This window comes from Ambystoma mexicanum, chromosome 2q (genome assembly GCF_040938575.1).
Source record: "Ambystoma mexicanum isolate Mex_15411 chromosome 2q, UKY_AmexF1_1, whole genome shotgun sequence".
Taxonomy (NCBI): domain Eukaryota; kingdom Metazoa; phylum Chordata; class Amphibia; order Caudata; family Ambystomatidae; genus Ambystoma; species Ambystoma mexicanum.
In genome coordinates this window covers 703622275-703636188 of record NC_090924.1, presented here as the reverse complement: position 1 = coordinate 703636188, position 13914 = coordinate 703622275, and the positions used below count along the sequence as shown (strand labels likewise).

At 47.5% G+C, this 13914-nt stretch overlaps 1 protein-coding gene across 7 annotated transcripts in view; it reads left to right on the top strand.

Annotated features, from left to right (window-relative positions):
- The window catches only part of KMT2C (lysine methyltransferase 2C), a 2745351-nt gene that overhangs the window by 730926 nt on the left and 2000511 nt on the right, over positions 1 to 13914 (top strand). For all 7 annotated transcript variants that reach the window (XM_069647923.1, XM_069647922.1, XM_069647921.1 and 4 more), the window contains one exon: positions 11447 to 11563. In XM_069647923.1, coding sequence (XP_069504024.1) covers positions 11447 to 11563 — 117 coding nt within the window. The remainder of the gene's footprint in view (positions 1 to 11446; positions 11564 to 13914) is intronic.

Sequence of the window (13914 nt, the reverse complement as noted above, 5' to 3'; positions counted from 1 at the left end):
ATGTAAACGGTGTGTATTTTTTAAGTGTATTTTAAGTGTTATATAATTGCTCCCTTTTAAGAGGCATATTCAACTGACTGTAAATTTAATAAATAATTGTTTAATAAAGAAACCTTGAGTGTAAGTGTTTATTTGGATACTTGTCACTGTGAAACTCTGTTTCAACCATACAGCTCATATTGACCCCTCTTGAGATAAGCCTGGCTGCTCAGTCACTCTACCAACTTGTGTGGTACATGCTTATACCAAAGGTTGGGTTAACTATTACCAAGAGGACAAAGCTGGTGCAGTCTCCCACAGGGTACTGCATGCAATCTTGCCTAACAGCAGGCACAACATGACAAGTGCCAATAGCCAGCCCTTGACCATGTAAAGTCCATGTAAACCAGGCTCATTTCTATCCAGAGCCCTTGACTTTAAATTACTTGTGAAAGAATTCATGGACTTTTTTAATGAGGCCAGTTATATGTTAAATGTTAAAGGTATTTATACTGCGCACTGTCACCAACGGAGTTGGTCTCCAATCGCTCTGGCGGATCTGTAAACGAGAAGGTGGGATGGGTTAGTAAGGTGAAGAGGGAGTAGGATAGTGAGAAGAGTGGTGTTTTGTTTGCAGCTTCAACTCTGTATACACCGGATGCTGAGCTTTGTGCAAGTATCGGATCAGTTAGTCCTCGTTTGCTGTTGGTGCAGCTTATGTGTTGCAGTGTGGTGAAGTGCGTGCGGGTTGTTGTGCGAGAGATGGTTTTTTGAGTTTTTAAGAGATACGTATGCAGAGATTTAGAGTTTTTTTTGGTTGGTGGGTTATATGACATTTAACATGCTAACATTCACCAATTTCGTCCAAGTACGGCACCTGCCAGCCCCCACAATCCCACCCAGAGGCGACTCCGACCAGTGTCCACAATTCCATCCAAGTGTGGGAAATGTTAAATATTAAATGTTAGGGGTATTGGTACCTCGCCCCGTCACCAACGGCGTGAGACTGGTGGTGTTATGTTGGCAGCTTCATCTCGGTATACACCGTGCGACAAGCTTTGGTGCGACTGTCAGAGCGATGTCAGTCCTCGTGTGCTGTAGGGGTAGTTTGTGTTGTTGCAGTGTGGTGAGGTGCATGCGGCTTGAGTTGGTTGTGTGATTTTGAGTGAGTTATGTATGCCGAAGTTTGAGCTTTTGGTTAGTGGGTTATATGTTGGCATCTAATGTTCACAGTATGGCTGATTGCCTAGGTTTCGGGACTCCTGCATGGTGCGAAAACGGCTAGATTTGGGTCCTGTACAATGGGAAAGGCCCATGCCCAACAGACCAATTGAGTATAGTACCACACACAGCTGGATTTGAGAGACAGTTTCAATGATTCAGTAGCCTCTTAAAGCCCTGCTGGAATTGTCATCCCGCATGGTGGAGTAAAGGCCTACACCTGATGGAATGTTTGTTTGGGCGGCGCACTCCTGTTGTAATCTAGAACTGTTTAGTTTTGGGTTTTGATTGGCTATGTATGGGGATGTTGGGGTGTCTATTCTCCTCCTTGAGAGTCACAGCAGGGGTTGTTGTCTCCTCTTCTCTACTGTCTTGTGAGTATGTGTCTGAACTTCGGGTTGTGGTGGATGACTTGTCGCAATGCTTCTGTGTTGGTCTGTTTTATGTGTTCAGTCTTTAGTGTCCTCCTCGTGGTGATCTCATATTGTTTTATGGAATGCCGTGGGGTTTTTCTTGGATTCTGTTCGTGTTTGGTTGTTCATCTTTATTCATCGTTGTTTCAGCGGCAAGGGTGTTCTTGTTGGTAGACTAGTTATGCAGCGAAGAGCCAGGATTTGAGCAGTTTCCTGAATGCTAGGTGGTTTCTTGTGTTCTGTATATTCTTTGGTAGGTCATTCCAGGTTTTTGGTGCCTGGTGAGAGAGAGGGGATCCTCCCGAGTTTTTTTTTCTGTTGTAGGGATTTAGTTCTAGGCGGATGTCATTGCTTGTTCTCAGTGTTCTTGTCGGGAGGTGTAGGCGCAATTTATCTCAGGAATTCTGCGCCTTGATTGTGTATTGCTCTGTGCGTGATGCACATTGATTTGAAATTTATTTGTTGTTTTATTGGTAGCCAATGTAGTATTTTTACCACAGGTGTGAGGTTCTTTTTGGGGTAGTTTTAGAAGAAGTCTGGCTGCTGCATTTTGTATGCGTTGTAGTTTTTTTAGGATATGTTTAGACATACCCAGGTATAAGCTGTTGGCGTAGTCTACTCTGGACATGATGCTAAGTGTTTTTGGTTGGCGAATGATAGGAACGGTAGGATTCTTTTTGCTGATCGCAGGAGAAAGCATTTGAGTAGAGCGTTAACTTGTGGCTCTAGGGTGAGGTTGTTGTCCATCAGGACCCCCAGGTTTTTTACAATCTAAGATGGTGCTGGGGTCCTACCGAGTTCACTTGGCCAGGGGATGGAGTCGATGTCTCCTCTGTTTTTTGTGACGATCATTATCTCTGTTTTGCCTGTGTTCATTTTTAGATGGTTCCAGTTCATCCAGTTGAATATATCACAAAGGCAGTTCTCCAGTGTATTATTCTTCTCGGGTGTCTTGTATTTTGAAGATTATTTGTCTCATTGGCATAGTTGTAGTAGTTGAGGCCTTGTCTTTGGATGATTTTGATTACTAGATATAGGTAGATGTTGAATAGGAGCAGTGAGAAAGATGATCCTTGTGGTACCCCGCATGTGGAGTCTCTTGGGTTGGACTTGAAAGGTTTCATCCATACGGTTTCCGTTCTCTGTTAGGAATGATTTGTTCCATAGTAGGGCAGTGTCAGTTATTCCCAGTCCTTCTAATCTCGTTATCAGGATGTCGTGGTTGACTGTGTCGAATGCTGCGGATAGGTCAAGAAGTATCAAGGCTGTAGTACTGTCCGAGTCTGCGTTTGATTTTAGATCGTCGCATATTGAAATGAGAGCTGATTCCGTTCCGCTCATTGGTCTAAAGCCAACTTGTGCCTGGTCTAGTAGGCAGTGCTCTTCTATGAATTCTTGGGTTGCTTTGTAAACTTGTTTCTAGCAGTTTGGCTAAGTACGGGATATTGGAGATGGGTCTGTAGTTGTATAAGTCGTCTACATTTTCTGCTGTATTTTTGAGTAGTGGCCTGATGTGTGCCGATTTGAAGTCCTGTGTTACTTTACCTGTTGAGATGGAAAGGTTGAGATTCCTGTGGTATTCCATGGGAGTTCGTTGTTTGAGAATGGATTTGGATATGTCCTGGGGACAGGGGTCTTCTGGAGAGCCTGATTTGTTGCTTTGGTTTACCAGTTTGACGAAAGTCTCCACTGATATTTCAGGGAAGCTTTGTAGTTTGTTTGCATGTGCCTCGTGAAGTCTTTCTCCTAACATTGAGGTTTGAGATAGAATAATGGCTGTATTTATGTTTTCCCAGATGTGATATATGCACCACCAGAGCTTTTAAGACTAGTGGCGCTTCCATAAACTACAGTCTCTACAAGTTGAAGCAGGGAAATGAAAACCAGTAGGGCAAGCGTTTACAGGTGGGGCAACTTAATTGGTTATATGCTGGAGCACTATTGTTGTTAATACGAGCAGTCAATGACCTTGTGCTAGGTGGCCGCCTTCAGAAGGATCAGTCTACAGTAGTCACCATTAACAGCTCATTAAGGCGTGATTTCTGCAATAATTCATTATCTGTTTATTTGTGACTAAAAGCATATATTAACTATGCAATTGCCATTGCCAAAGCGAAGAAACGAACTATAGCCTTTTTCTTTAAAAGGTTGTGTATCAAGGGGCATGGCCAGGAGCCGACCGTGCGGCATGGCTCCTTAGGTTCTCCTGGACAGCCCCGTCGCCGGAGGGAATTCCCCGCGGCCTGGGGCTCCCACAGAGCCGATCTTAGAATCTACAGCATTATGAAGTCCTGCTGCATCGATCGTGTGGAGTTGGCAGCGATTATATGCCATCTGAAAGCCTGGTGAGCCGTGTTCGCTCCAGCCGATTTTTTTGGGAAAATCTAAAATGGCGACCGGGCACCCGTAGCATTCGAGGACCCGGTGGGGGGTGGGGCACCCCACTGCTTCATCTTCTGCGGCCACTTTTCCGGCGAGGCACTGGGAGAAGCCCCATCGGACGGAGCCTCCTCCCCAACCCGGACACATCATTGCCCCGTGGGGGGCTCCGGCGACTGCCAGCGGGACCTTAAGTATAGCTGATCAGCGGGACACAGCCCACGACTCCGAGCTCACCGAGGGCGCGGCTATCCTCACTGCTGCTCCTCTCGGCCCCATTCAATCCGCCTCATGCTTTCTGCCCCACCGGCAGAGTCTGGCCCACCGGTCCTGCAAAGAACAAATCGCCGGGCAGCTAACAAAACCACTCTGTACGCATCCCCCTAGCCCGTGCCGATCTGAACTGACCATCAATGGAGGGAGGCTGGGCACTCTTCCCCCCACCCCCGCCGCCGATACTGGACCTGTCTGGCAGGGCTGGACCCGGGATCTATGAGTGGTCTCGGCGGTACAGCAGCAGCTCCTCTTCCCCTGCTCCCACCGCTCGGCGGGACCATGCTAAAGAGTGGTAAATCGGTGAAACAAGCAGATATTGCAGCAATGATGTCCAACTCTGGCCAGAACAAGGCAGGCGGGACCGACCGGACCGCTGCCGTGACATCCAGCGCTCTTCCTTCACCGCAGCAACCGCAAGCCGAGCATTTCGCCACCAAAACATACTTAAAAGACCTGCTAGCAGCCCTTACCAAGGAGATCCATAAGGGCACGGAGGAAATCACCAAGAAGATCGCATCTCTTGACAGAAGGGTGGAAAAGCGCACAGAGGAGGTGGAGAATGGTCTTTGTGACAACGCTTTCGAACTAGAGTGTGGCCTAAACAGAATCGCAACCCTGGAAGCCAGATCTTACGCACTCGAACTCCAACAGGAGGACAGCGAGAACCGCTCCCAGCGCAACAACATCCGCATCTGCGGGATCCCCACCTCAATCACTAACGCAGATCTTGAGAGCTTCGTTAAAGACCTGCTCAGGTTCATCATAACCCTCCCAGACAGCACCCCGCTGGAGATCGACAGAGTCCACCGTACGGCACCTAGTCAACCTTCATCCTCCCCTCCTGATGTTCTCGCCCGGATCCACTTCTTCAGGGTTAAAGAGGAAATAATGAGAGAGGCCAGATTATCAAAACAAATCACTTTTAGAGGTGCAAACATCGCACTATTCCAAGACCTGTCGAGCATAACCCTTCAAATAAAGGAGAGCCCTTCGTAACCTTACAGAATGGCTTCAGGAAAAGAAAGTTCAATATCGATGGCGCCACCCCACATCTCTGTGCTTCGAGTGGGGAGGGTGTGCGCAGGCAAATCTGGAACCTCAAGGAGGCAAGCCGATTCCTAGGAACAAAACCTGCAGACGAGGACTCGGATCATGCTACCGGTTCTCAATCCCAGCCCGGCTCGCCTATATCCAACCGCTGGTCCCGGGCTGGTGGGGGAGGCAGGCCTGGGGCCCCCGGAAGCAGCATAACCCGAACTGATTGGAGGTCCCCGCTCGTCCTTCGGTTGCCGACACTCCAGACTAAAGTCTTTCTTCTCTTGGTGATCCCTGCAACCCCTGATTTTCATCAGCTATACAGCTTCCCCACATCCTACACGGGAGATACTACAATAACATCCAATACCCAGGGGGACAGCAATAGGCGCGCATTCTAGAACGCTCCCCCAGGCCCATATGCTCTACACAGCCCCTGGATCCTTTATTTCATGACCCGGGTGGCTTCTCTGTTAGTGGGATGCAACTCCCGGCGGCGGGGCCCACCAGTAACCCCATGAATGAGCTTTATGGTCTCATTCCCACAGTTGCGGGGTAGGGTGGGGGCAGTTTTGGGTTTAAAGAACTGTTCAACTCCCCAAAATCCCCAATTAATGGTTATAGTTTTATTAGTAGACATCGGTAATTGCAGCACAATACCACGCTCACTCGAAGGTCCCACAGCCCTGCAGCCCTTGCATAGCTTGCCTGCACAATTCATGCTATGCACCCAGAAGTAATAGACCCTAATAACGCTAGAGAGGTCCGCATCCTGACCTGGAATGTCCAAGGTCTCAATTCCCCCAGGAAGCACAAATCGGTGGAGCACAGGCTGGCAGCCTTAAAGAGATATAGTAATTCTCCAGGAGACTCATCAGAAGAAGCGAGGGGTGGCAGTTCTTTTAAGTGACAAATTCCCTTTATCCAACCCCACGGTTAAAGACCCATCGGGCAGATACCTTCTCATCCGGGGTCATATTGCAGACCAACTAATCACAATCGCTGGGATCTATGCCCCAAATGCAAATCAGGACAAATTCATAGCTGAGCTACTCCCCCCTCTCCTAACTTTTACCTCAGGACATCTCCTAGTCGGATGAGACTTTAACTTAGTTCCTAACCCCATAAAGGACAAGTCCCTACCCCCATCCAACCCTGACTTCTCCCGAGCCCTGGCATTTGCTAGATTTCTCAGGGAATCTGGCACGGTTGACTTATGGAGAGTAGCTAATCCTGACACACATGACTACACATTCTTTTCAAACGCACACGGTGGTCATTCCCGAATCGATGCGTTACTGGCTTCCAGTACCTTATTCCCTTGCTTTAGCAACATCGAAATCCGTACAAGAACAGTGTCTGACCATGCACCAGTCTCGGCAACCTCTCTATCTCGGGAGGCCCAGATCCCCCCCCCCCCCTTCTAGATTCTGGAAGCTCAACGACTCCTTGCTACTGGATCAGGTGATCAGGGGCAAGGCAGAAGACTCATTGGTCACCTACTTGAAAGAAAACCAGAACCCCGAAACACCAATCGAGCTGTTATGGTAGACCATGAAACCGGTTATAAGAGGGGTATTTATTAGCGCTGCCTCTGAACAATTTCGTGTCTCCAAACTCCTCACACAATCAGAGTCCAAACATTCCTCCCTAGAAAAAGATCTAAAAACCCAATACTCCAGAAAGGCGGACAGGGAACTAAAAAAGGCAAGGAGGGCTTTGGAGATGCACTTGGCCGACCGCACTGCGAAGGCGCTGGCATTCACAAAACAATTTTATTATCACAAAAGCAATAAGGCGAACCGGCTGCTAGCATACAAACTACGAAAAACTCACACTAGAAACATCATCACTAGTCTTAAGGGGTCTGATGGATAAGTAAATTTGCCACCTCAGACATAATTGAAATCCTGCTGGACCACCATAAAGCGGTCATGCAAGGTCCACCCACATCTCAAGAGATCAGAGTCCAACAACAGCGTTATTTGAAATCCTTTCACACCCCCACGATCTCTTCCCCCCCTAAGCTCCCTGGAAGCCCCGATCTCCGCAGAGGAAATTCTAGATGCCATTAAATCGCTTAAGAACACCGCCCCAGGCCCTGATGGGCTAACGCCCAAGTTTTACAAATCATTTGCTCACATTCTGACCCCGCATCTAGCATTGCTATTCAACTCATTTCTATCTACCAAAAAGGTAACACACACTATGGCCAAATCAACCACCATCTTACTGCAGAAGCCGGGAAAGGACCCTCAGCAAGCGGCCTCTTATAGGCCAATCGCCCTAATGAATACGGACGGGAAAATCTACTCAAAGGTTCTTGGGACCAGACTGGCTAGGATTCTTCCCGAGCAAATTCACAAAGACCAGACAGGCTTTATCCCGGGCAGAGGAACACACGATAACATCAGGCGCACACTCAATATCGAGTCCGCGAACAGGATGAAAACTCGGTTCCTGGTAATCTCTCTCGACACACATAAGGCGTTTGATCTAGTGAACTGGGACTTCATCCGGTACACCCTCTCACATATGGGCCTAGGTCACAACTTTATAACCTGGTTAATGGCATGCTATGTACACCCATCAACGCAACTCCGAGTCAATGGGAGGAAATCGAGGAGCATCTCTATGTCCAGGGGGACTCGCCAGGGGTGCCCGCTATCTCCCTTGGTGTTTGCCCTCTCGATGGAGCCATTTGCAGCAAGAATCCTCCTCAATCCTAACATTAAGGGGGTCATGGTGGGCGGGACTGAACACAAGGTTGCGCTCTATGCCGATGATGTACTTTTCACCATAACTGACCCAGCCAGCTCGCTACAGCCCCTACTCGATGAATTGGAAGCGTTTGGAACATGCTCTGGGTTCAGGGTGAACTATGACAAGTCCTCTGTCCTTCCGATCAACCTCCCGAGGCGCCAGGGAAGTACCTTATGTGCTGAGTTTCCATCCCATGGGCCAACACCTCGCTGGAATACCTGGGCATCCAGATCCCCAAATCCGACCTACTAATCTACAAACGCAACTTCCCTCAGCTGTTTAAATCACTACGCGCAGATCTGAAACGGTCGGACAAAGAAAAAATCTCGTGGCTGGGCCGGGCCGCTGCGGTAAAAATGAACTTACTCCCCAGAGTGCTGTACCATTGCCACGCGCTCCCAACTCCTATTCTGGAAGCGGATCTTGCCTCCCTACAACGGGATATCATGAAATTTATCTGGGGGTGGGGGGGGAAGACCTCGCATTGTCAGGAAAATCATGATCCGCAGCCGACAACTTGGCGGCCTGGGGTTCCCTGATATCTCTAGATATCGGCGCGCAGCTCAACTCGCACACGCTTACACTTGGACCCGCTCAGTAGATCGCCCAGCCTGGTTGCAACTGGAGGAAGCATGGTGTAAATCCCCTCCACTTTCTGACTTGCCTCACATCCAATCTCAGAAAATCCCACTAGCAATGTCTCTGCTTCCAGCAACTTGTAACACAGTGGACTGTTGGAAAGCTGTAAACAGAAACTGGGGAATCAAGACCTCACTGGGCCCACTAACTCCTATCTGAAGTAACCCAGGCTTCTCCCCTGGCCTTTGCACCCGTAGCTTCACCAAATGGCAGGAGGTCCACAAAATCTCAGACTTCTTAAAGGAAGGCCAGCCGCTTACCTTTGAGGACTGCAAGGTGAAGTTCAATATCATCGAGGAGGAACGATTCCGATATACTCAGATACGGCACTGGATCTCACAACGCTCCGTAAGAGAACGTGGCTCCAGGGACCTAACCCCCCTCGAACTATCACTGACAGCATCCCCTCCAAAAGGTAATATCTTCACCCTCTACAAACTCTTAGAAAAAGCTAACCCTGAAGCGAAGGAAAGGTACATGCTGAACTGGGAGAGGGACTTGGGCCGCTCACTGGAGCCTGATGTTTGGGACAAAATTTGGTCTAGACTCCATAAAAGTACCCAATGTGTTACCAATAGGGAAGGGGGATATAAAGTATGCTTCAGGTACTATATTACACCAACCCAACTGCATAAAGTGGGCGCGAGGCCCTCAACGAACTGTTGGAGGGGGTGCACGCAAGAGGGCTCGCTTTTCCACCTCCTATGGGACTGCCCTAAGGCGGCGCACTATTGGAAGGGGGTTCTGGCGCATGTCCGAGCAATAACAGGCCTGAACAACCCGTGGGACACCGGAATAATTTTGCTGGGTGACCCGGGGGAGGCGGATGTACCGATGTCAGGAAACGCTGCTCGCCTTTGCACTCATCTATTATTGGCGGCCAAAATTGCCCTCGCTAGTCTCGGGAAGCACCACGAGGGCCCCTCTATCCCGCTATGGTGGGCCAAGTGTTGGGATATTGTTACTGCGGAAAAAATCACTGCAATTCACCTGGGCAACCTCATTCCCTTCCAGAAAACTTGGACCCCATTCATGGACTACGCAGACCGTTACCCGGCCCTTACACTAAAGCCGCCTAGCGTCCGCTGGCTGAACTGATCTTCGCATGGACGTGGACTAGTCCAGTATTAAGACATTTCCCCCTCTCGCCATTTTCCCGCCCAAACACTGCTATGAATGAGTTGCATACTAAATTCCCTCTCCTATTATCTATTCCTTCCACTGTAATGAACTATTTTACCACAATCATGCGCTAACTCCGATGTCTACTGTTAAATTTGTTTCTTTCTTGTTGTCTCTGATTAATACTTGAATAAAATGTTATTTTGAAAAAAAAAGGTTATGTATTACCAAACAGTACTCCTTTACTGGCTTGCCTTGAATGTTGCGGTCTATTTTAGATGCAGAAAGGGCCAGCATACACATTTGTATTATCTGGCCAAGTTATCTTGAGGTATGCTTGATTGCTGAAGAGGCACAGAGGTACCTTTTTAACCACAGCAGAGTATCCTATATGGCATGTTAATAGGAGTAATGTTCCACAATCGTGGCTGTAAAGTTTATTCAGCTTTGAACCATTTGAGTAAGTCCCCAAAATCTATTGGTAAAAATTAGTAATTGTTCTCGCTCCACCCTCTTTGTATCTTTAACATCAGGCAGATGTTTATCCCATGAATCTGTTTTTTTTCATGCAAGCAGTTTTCCCCTAAAACCGGTTCCCTAGCCCAGTGTCGGAGCTGCATGGAAACCTTCCCTTTGCGCGCCATTTTACCTGGCAGCGCCTTATGTGGTGGACACCCCTGTTAGCTACCCCCTCTGCCTGCGGTGTGTTCAGTGGGTGGGGGCCACCTGCGCCACCCCTGGACCTACCGTGCTCAACCTGAAACACATTCATACACACAACACCCCCCGTGCCCACCCAATCCCCCACTGCATCCTCATCCGTCACCACATGCGCAGTAAGCGTATGCAGTTACCCGACAGGTTGCCGTTTGGGGAAGGCCACCTTTCGGGGGAGTGGGGGGCAAATTTAATTGATGAAAATGGGCACTCCCAATCCCTCTCTCTCATCTTCCTTTCGCTTTGGCTTGTATTTTTCGTTTCCCTTCTCAACAGTTTTTTTGGATTAATCTTGTTTGGTTTAGAAGTCGAGCATTAAAGCTCTGGTTACATCAGTTCCTACACAAACTGTTTACTGCTAGATGACATTCCAGTGCCTTAAGTGGCATCAGTGATAGCTTTTGTTAGTGTTGAAAGCCGTATGCAACCTCGCTGCTGTATTTTTACAATGCTAGTTTTGTTGTCTTTAGTGAACAAATGTGCCGCCTTGTCCTCCAGCACCCCTGGCTATATTCTTAATCCTTTTATGGTCTGCCATGCAGCTTTTGGGAAGGCAGCTCTATAGTGAGTGCCTTCATGTTGGATATGGGAGCAAATATATTGTTTTCCTAAGTGCTTATTCTGCATTTTCCCCTCTTCTGGCCCTTATGTACTTCCCGGGTTTTTGAATGCAATGCTTTTACAACAGTTGGATTGAGCCCCTTGGAGTAGACCAAATCTACACTTAATGGGCATTTCTAAAGATTAATGCTGTGGGCCCAGTTAATCATACTGAGTTATTAACTGGTCAGGACTAAAGAAAATTACTGGCTGCTTGGGTGAAAACACACCCCGTCAAATAGCCTAGTAGATTGTTTAAATGTCAATGATGCCTTAAAGCATGTTTGTGTTGTATTATATAGGGTCGTGGTTCTGGATTCCCAGGGAAGAGAAGACCGCGTGGCTCAGCGCTTTCTGGGCGAGGAGGAAGAGGTCGATCAAAGTTAAAAAATGGACTTGGTCCCGTGATTTTCCCAGGGGTAAGAACTATTTATCTCTAATTGTTTTACGGTTTTGGTGAATATCATCAAAGATGTTTAAAGGTCTGAACATGCTTCTGTTAATCTACTCTTATTTTAAAGAAAGCAGAGAACAGTTGATGCCAAATCCACTGATATTACATGTGTTTGTTGTTAACTATCTGATTGTCCTTTCATGTTTTTTCATGATCTCAGATAAAGTAGTTGAATAATCCAGTCTTCTTTCTCACTTTTAAACAAAGTTTGTATGCAGCACTACAAATAACTATGACTATAGGTATAGGCAACCCAACCTTTGGTATAAGCTTTTACTACACAGTTTTGGAAGCGTGTTGAGCAGCCAGGCTTATCTCAAGAGGGGAAAATGTGAGTTGTAGTGGAGTTACACAAAGATTCACAGTTACAGGTATTCAAATATCACACTCAAGGTTTCTTGCATAAACAATTATTAATTTATCAGTCAGTTATAAAGCCTGCTTCAGAAGGGAGCAATAGAATACTAACATACAAATACACTTCAATACTGTACGCTCTGAGTTTCTAAATCAGTAAAGACCCTTTTGGGATGGCCCACAGACACAACCTACACCCGCAGGCAACTTCAATAACTAGGGTGCTGGGGACAACAATATCTTACTGTTGGCATTTAGAATACTCTTAAAAGTTGGTAAAAGGCAAAGGTTATTAGAACAAGAGACCACAAATATTCTTAAGCAGGCAAGTACTTTTAGATTTTCCTAGAAGAGTCATTCAGTTCAATAGGCTGGGCAGAAGTCTTGTATAGGATGAAGCACTTCTGGTAAGTAAATGGGAAAAGTCTTTGCACAAGTTCTTAGGAGTCTTTGGTGAAAAGAAGAATCAAATGTAGGGCCACAAGCTGATTAGACTTGTTAGTTGAAGTGGCAATCACTGTACAGTAAGAGGTAAGTTCTCAGACCTTTTACAGTACCTTAGAAATTAAGAAAAAGATGCAGCTGATGACCTCTGTTCCTGTGCAGCTCTGCAGATCTCGCTGTTCCTGGGCCTCAGTCATGGGGACAAGAGGGAGAATTTCGGGTGACTCCTGCAATGCACTGGGATGGTCCGAACTAAACTTGCAACCGGCAAACTTCACTTTCAGTGGCTGTTCAGTGTTTCAGCTCCTCGCATCTACCGCAAATGGCAACACTGCGGATCCTGGCTGTCGAGGTGGGCTTGCCTTGCTTCTGGGGTCCCGCACTCTGTTGGGGCTCAGCTCGGTCAGTTCTGCTTCTTGGGAGTCCGGAGGATCTTCCGAAAAGCTCTAGACCAGCTTAAAAGCAACACACACAATCTGGTGTTCCTCTCCCTGGCTATACGGTTTCCAACAGCAACTCTGTGGAATTCAACCAGCTCAGAGATGGATGTCCAGATGGCTTACTTTGGCGTTGATTGGTCTCACCAACTCAAGGGGAGAAGTCGTCCGTGCAGGGGCTTCTCTGTCAATGCATACTTGGGGTTTCGGCACTGCAGTAGGGTTTCACCGGGCAAACCAACAGTCCAGGAGTTGCAGCAGGCATCCTCTTCAAGTTCTTCTTCGGTTCCTTCGTTCAGTGGTCGACTCTGCCTTCCAATCCAATTCAGTTCTCTCCCATTCATTCCAGCCTAGCTGTCAGTCACCCAGCAGGGTGGCTGTCTTTGCCGGACAGTCATACGGCCAATCATCACAGAGTGCATTTGGGACTCCTAGGAGACTAAGCACAGGGAGCTTTGGGCACCTCGCTCACTTCCTGCCTACCTCAGACACTCTGGAGCCAGAAGTGGGCTTCACTCGTGAATCCCGCCAAAGGCAAAATGAACAACGAGACCAAACCTGGTTTGGCGCGCAGAGTAAATCTCAAGAAGGACCGTTCCACAAAGAAATGGTGAAAAAAGATTGGGCGCCATTTTGACAAAGATGGCTCCCGTGGGTGATTTACTCTAGCTGCGAACGCAGCCTGCGGTAAAGGCACACCATGGTAGTTAAAACAAAACCACTGCCACCAGCCATTCAGTGCGAAAAGGGTAACATAAAAAATGTTACATGAGAAACTAGACAAAGGGGATACTAGGTAACCCCTCCAGCACTCTATTGTAAGTTACTGTGGTAAGTAAAGTCAATTTCCCTTTACTGCTCTTGGAAACAGTAGTTTATCCAAGAGAAGGTATTTAAACCTTGGGGAAATCTGAAAGACTTCCCTGTGTTACTGCACTGAAGGTGCTGTGTGACACAGTTTAAAATGTGCCTATGGAGTTTCTCCGACTCCACAAGCAAAAGAAACAGTGTTAAAATATCACAATAAAATACATGAGAGTGGGGAAAAAGGGTCACACTCTACAGGTTAAAAAAAAAA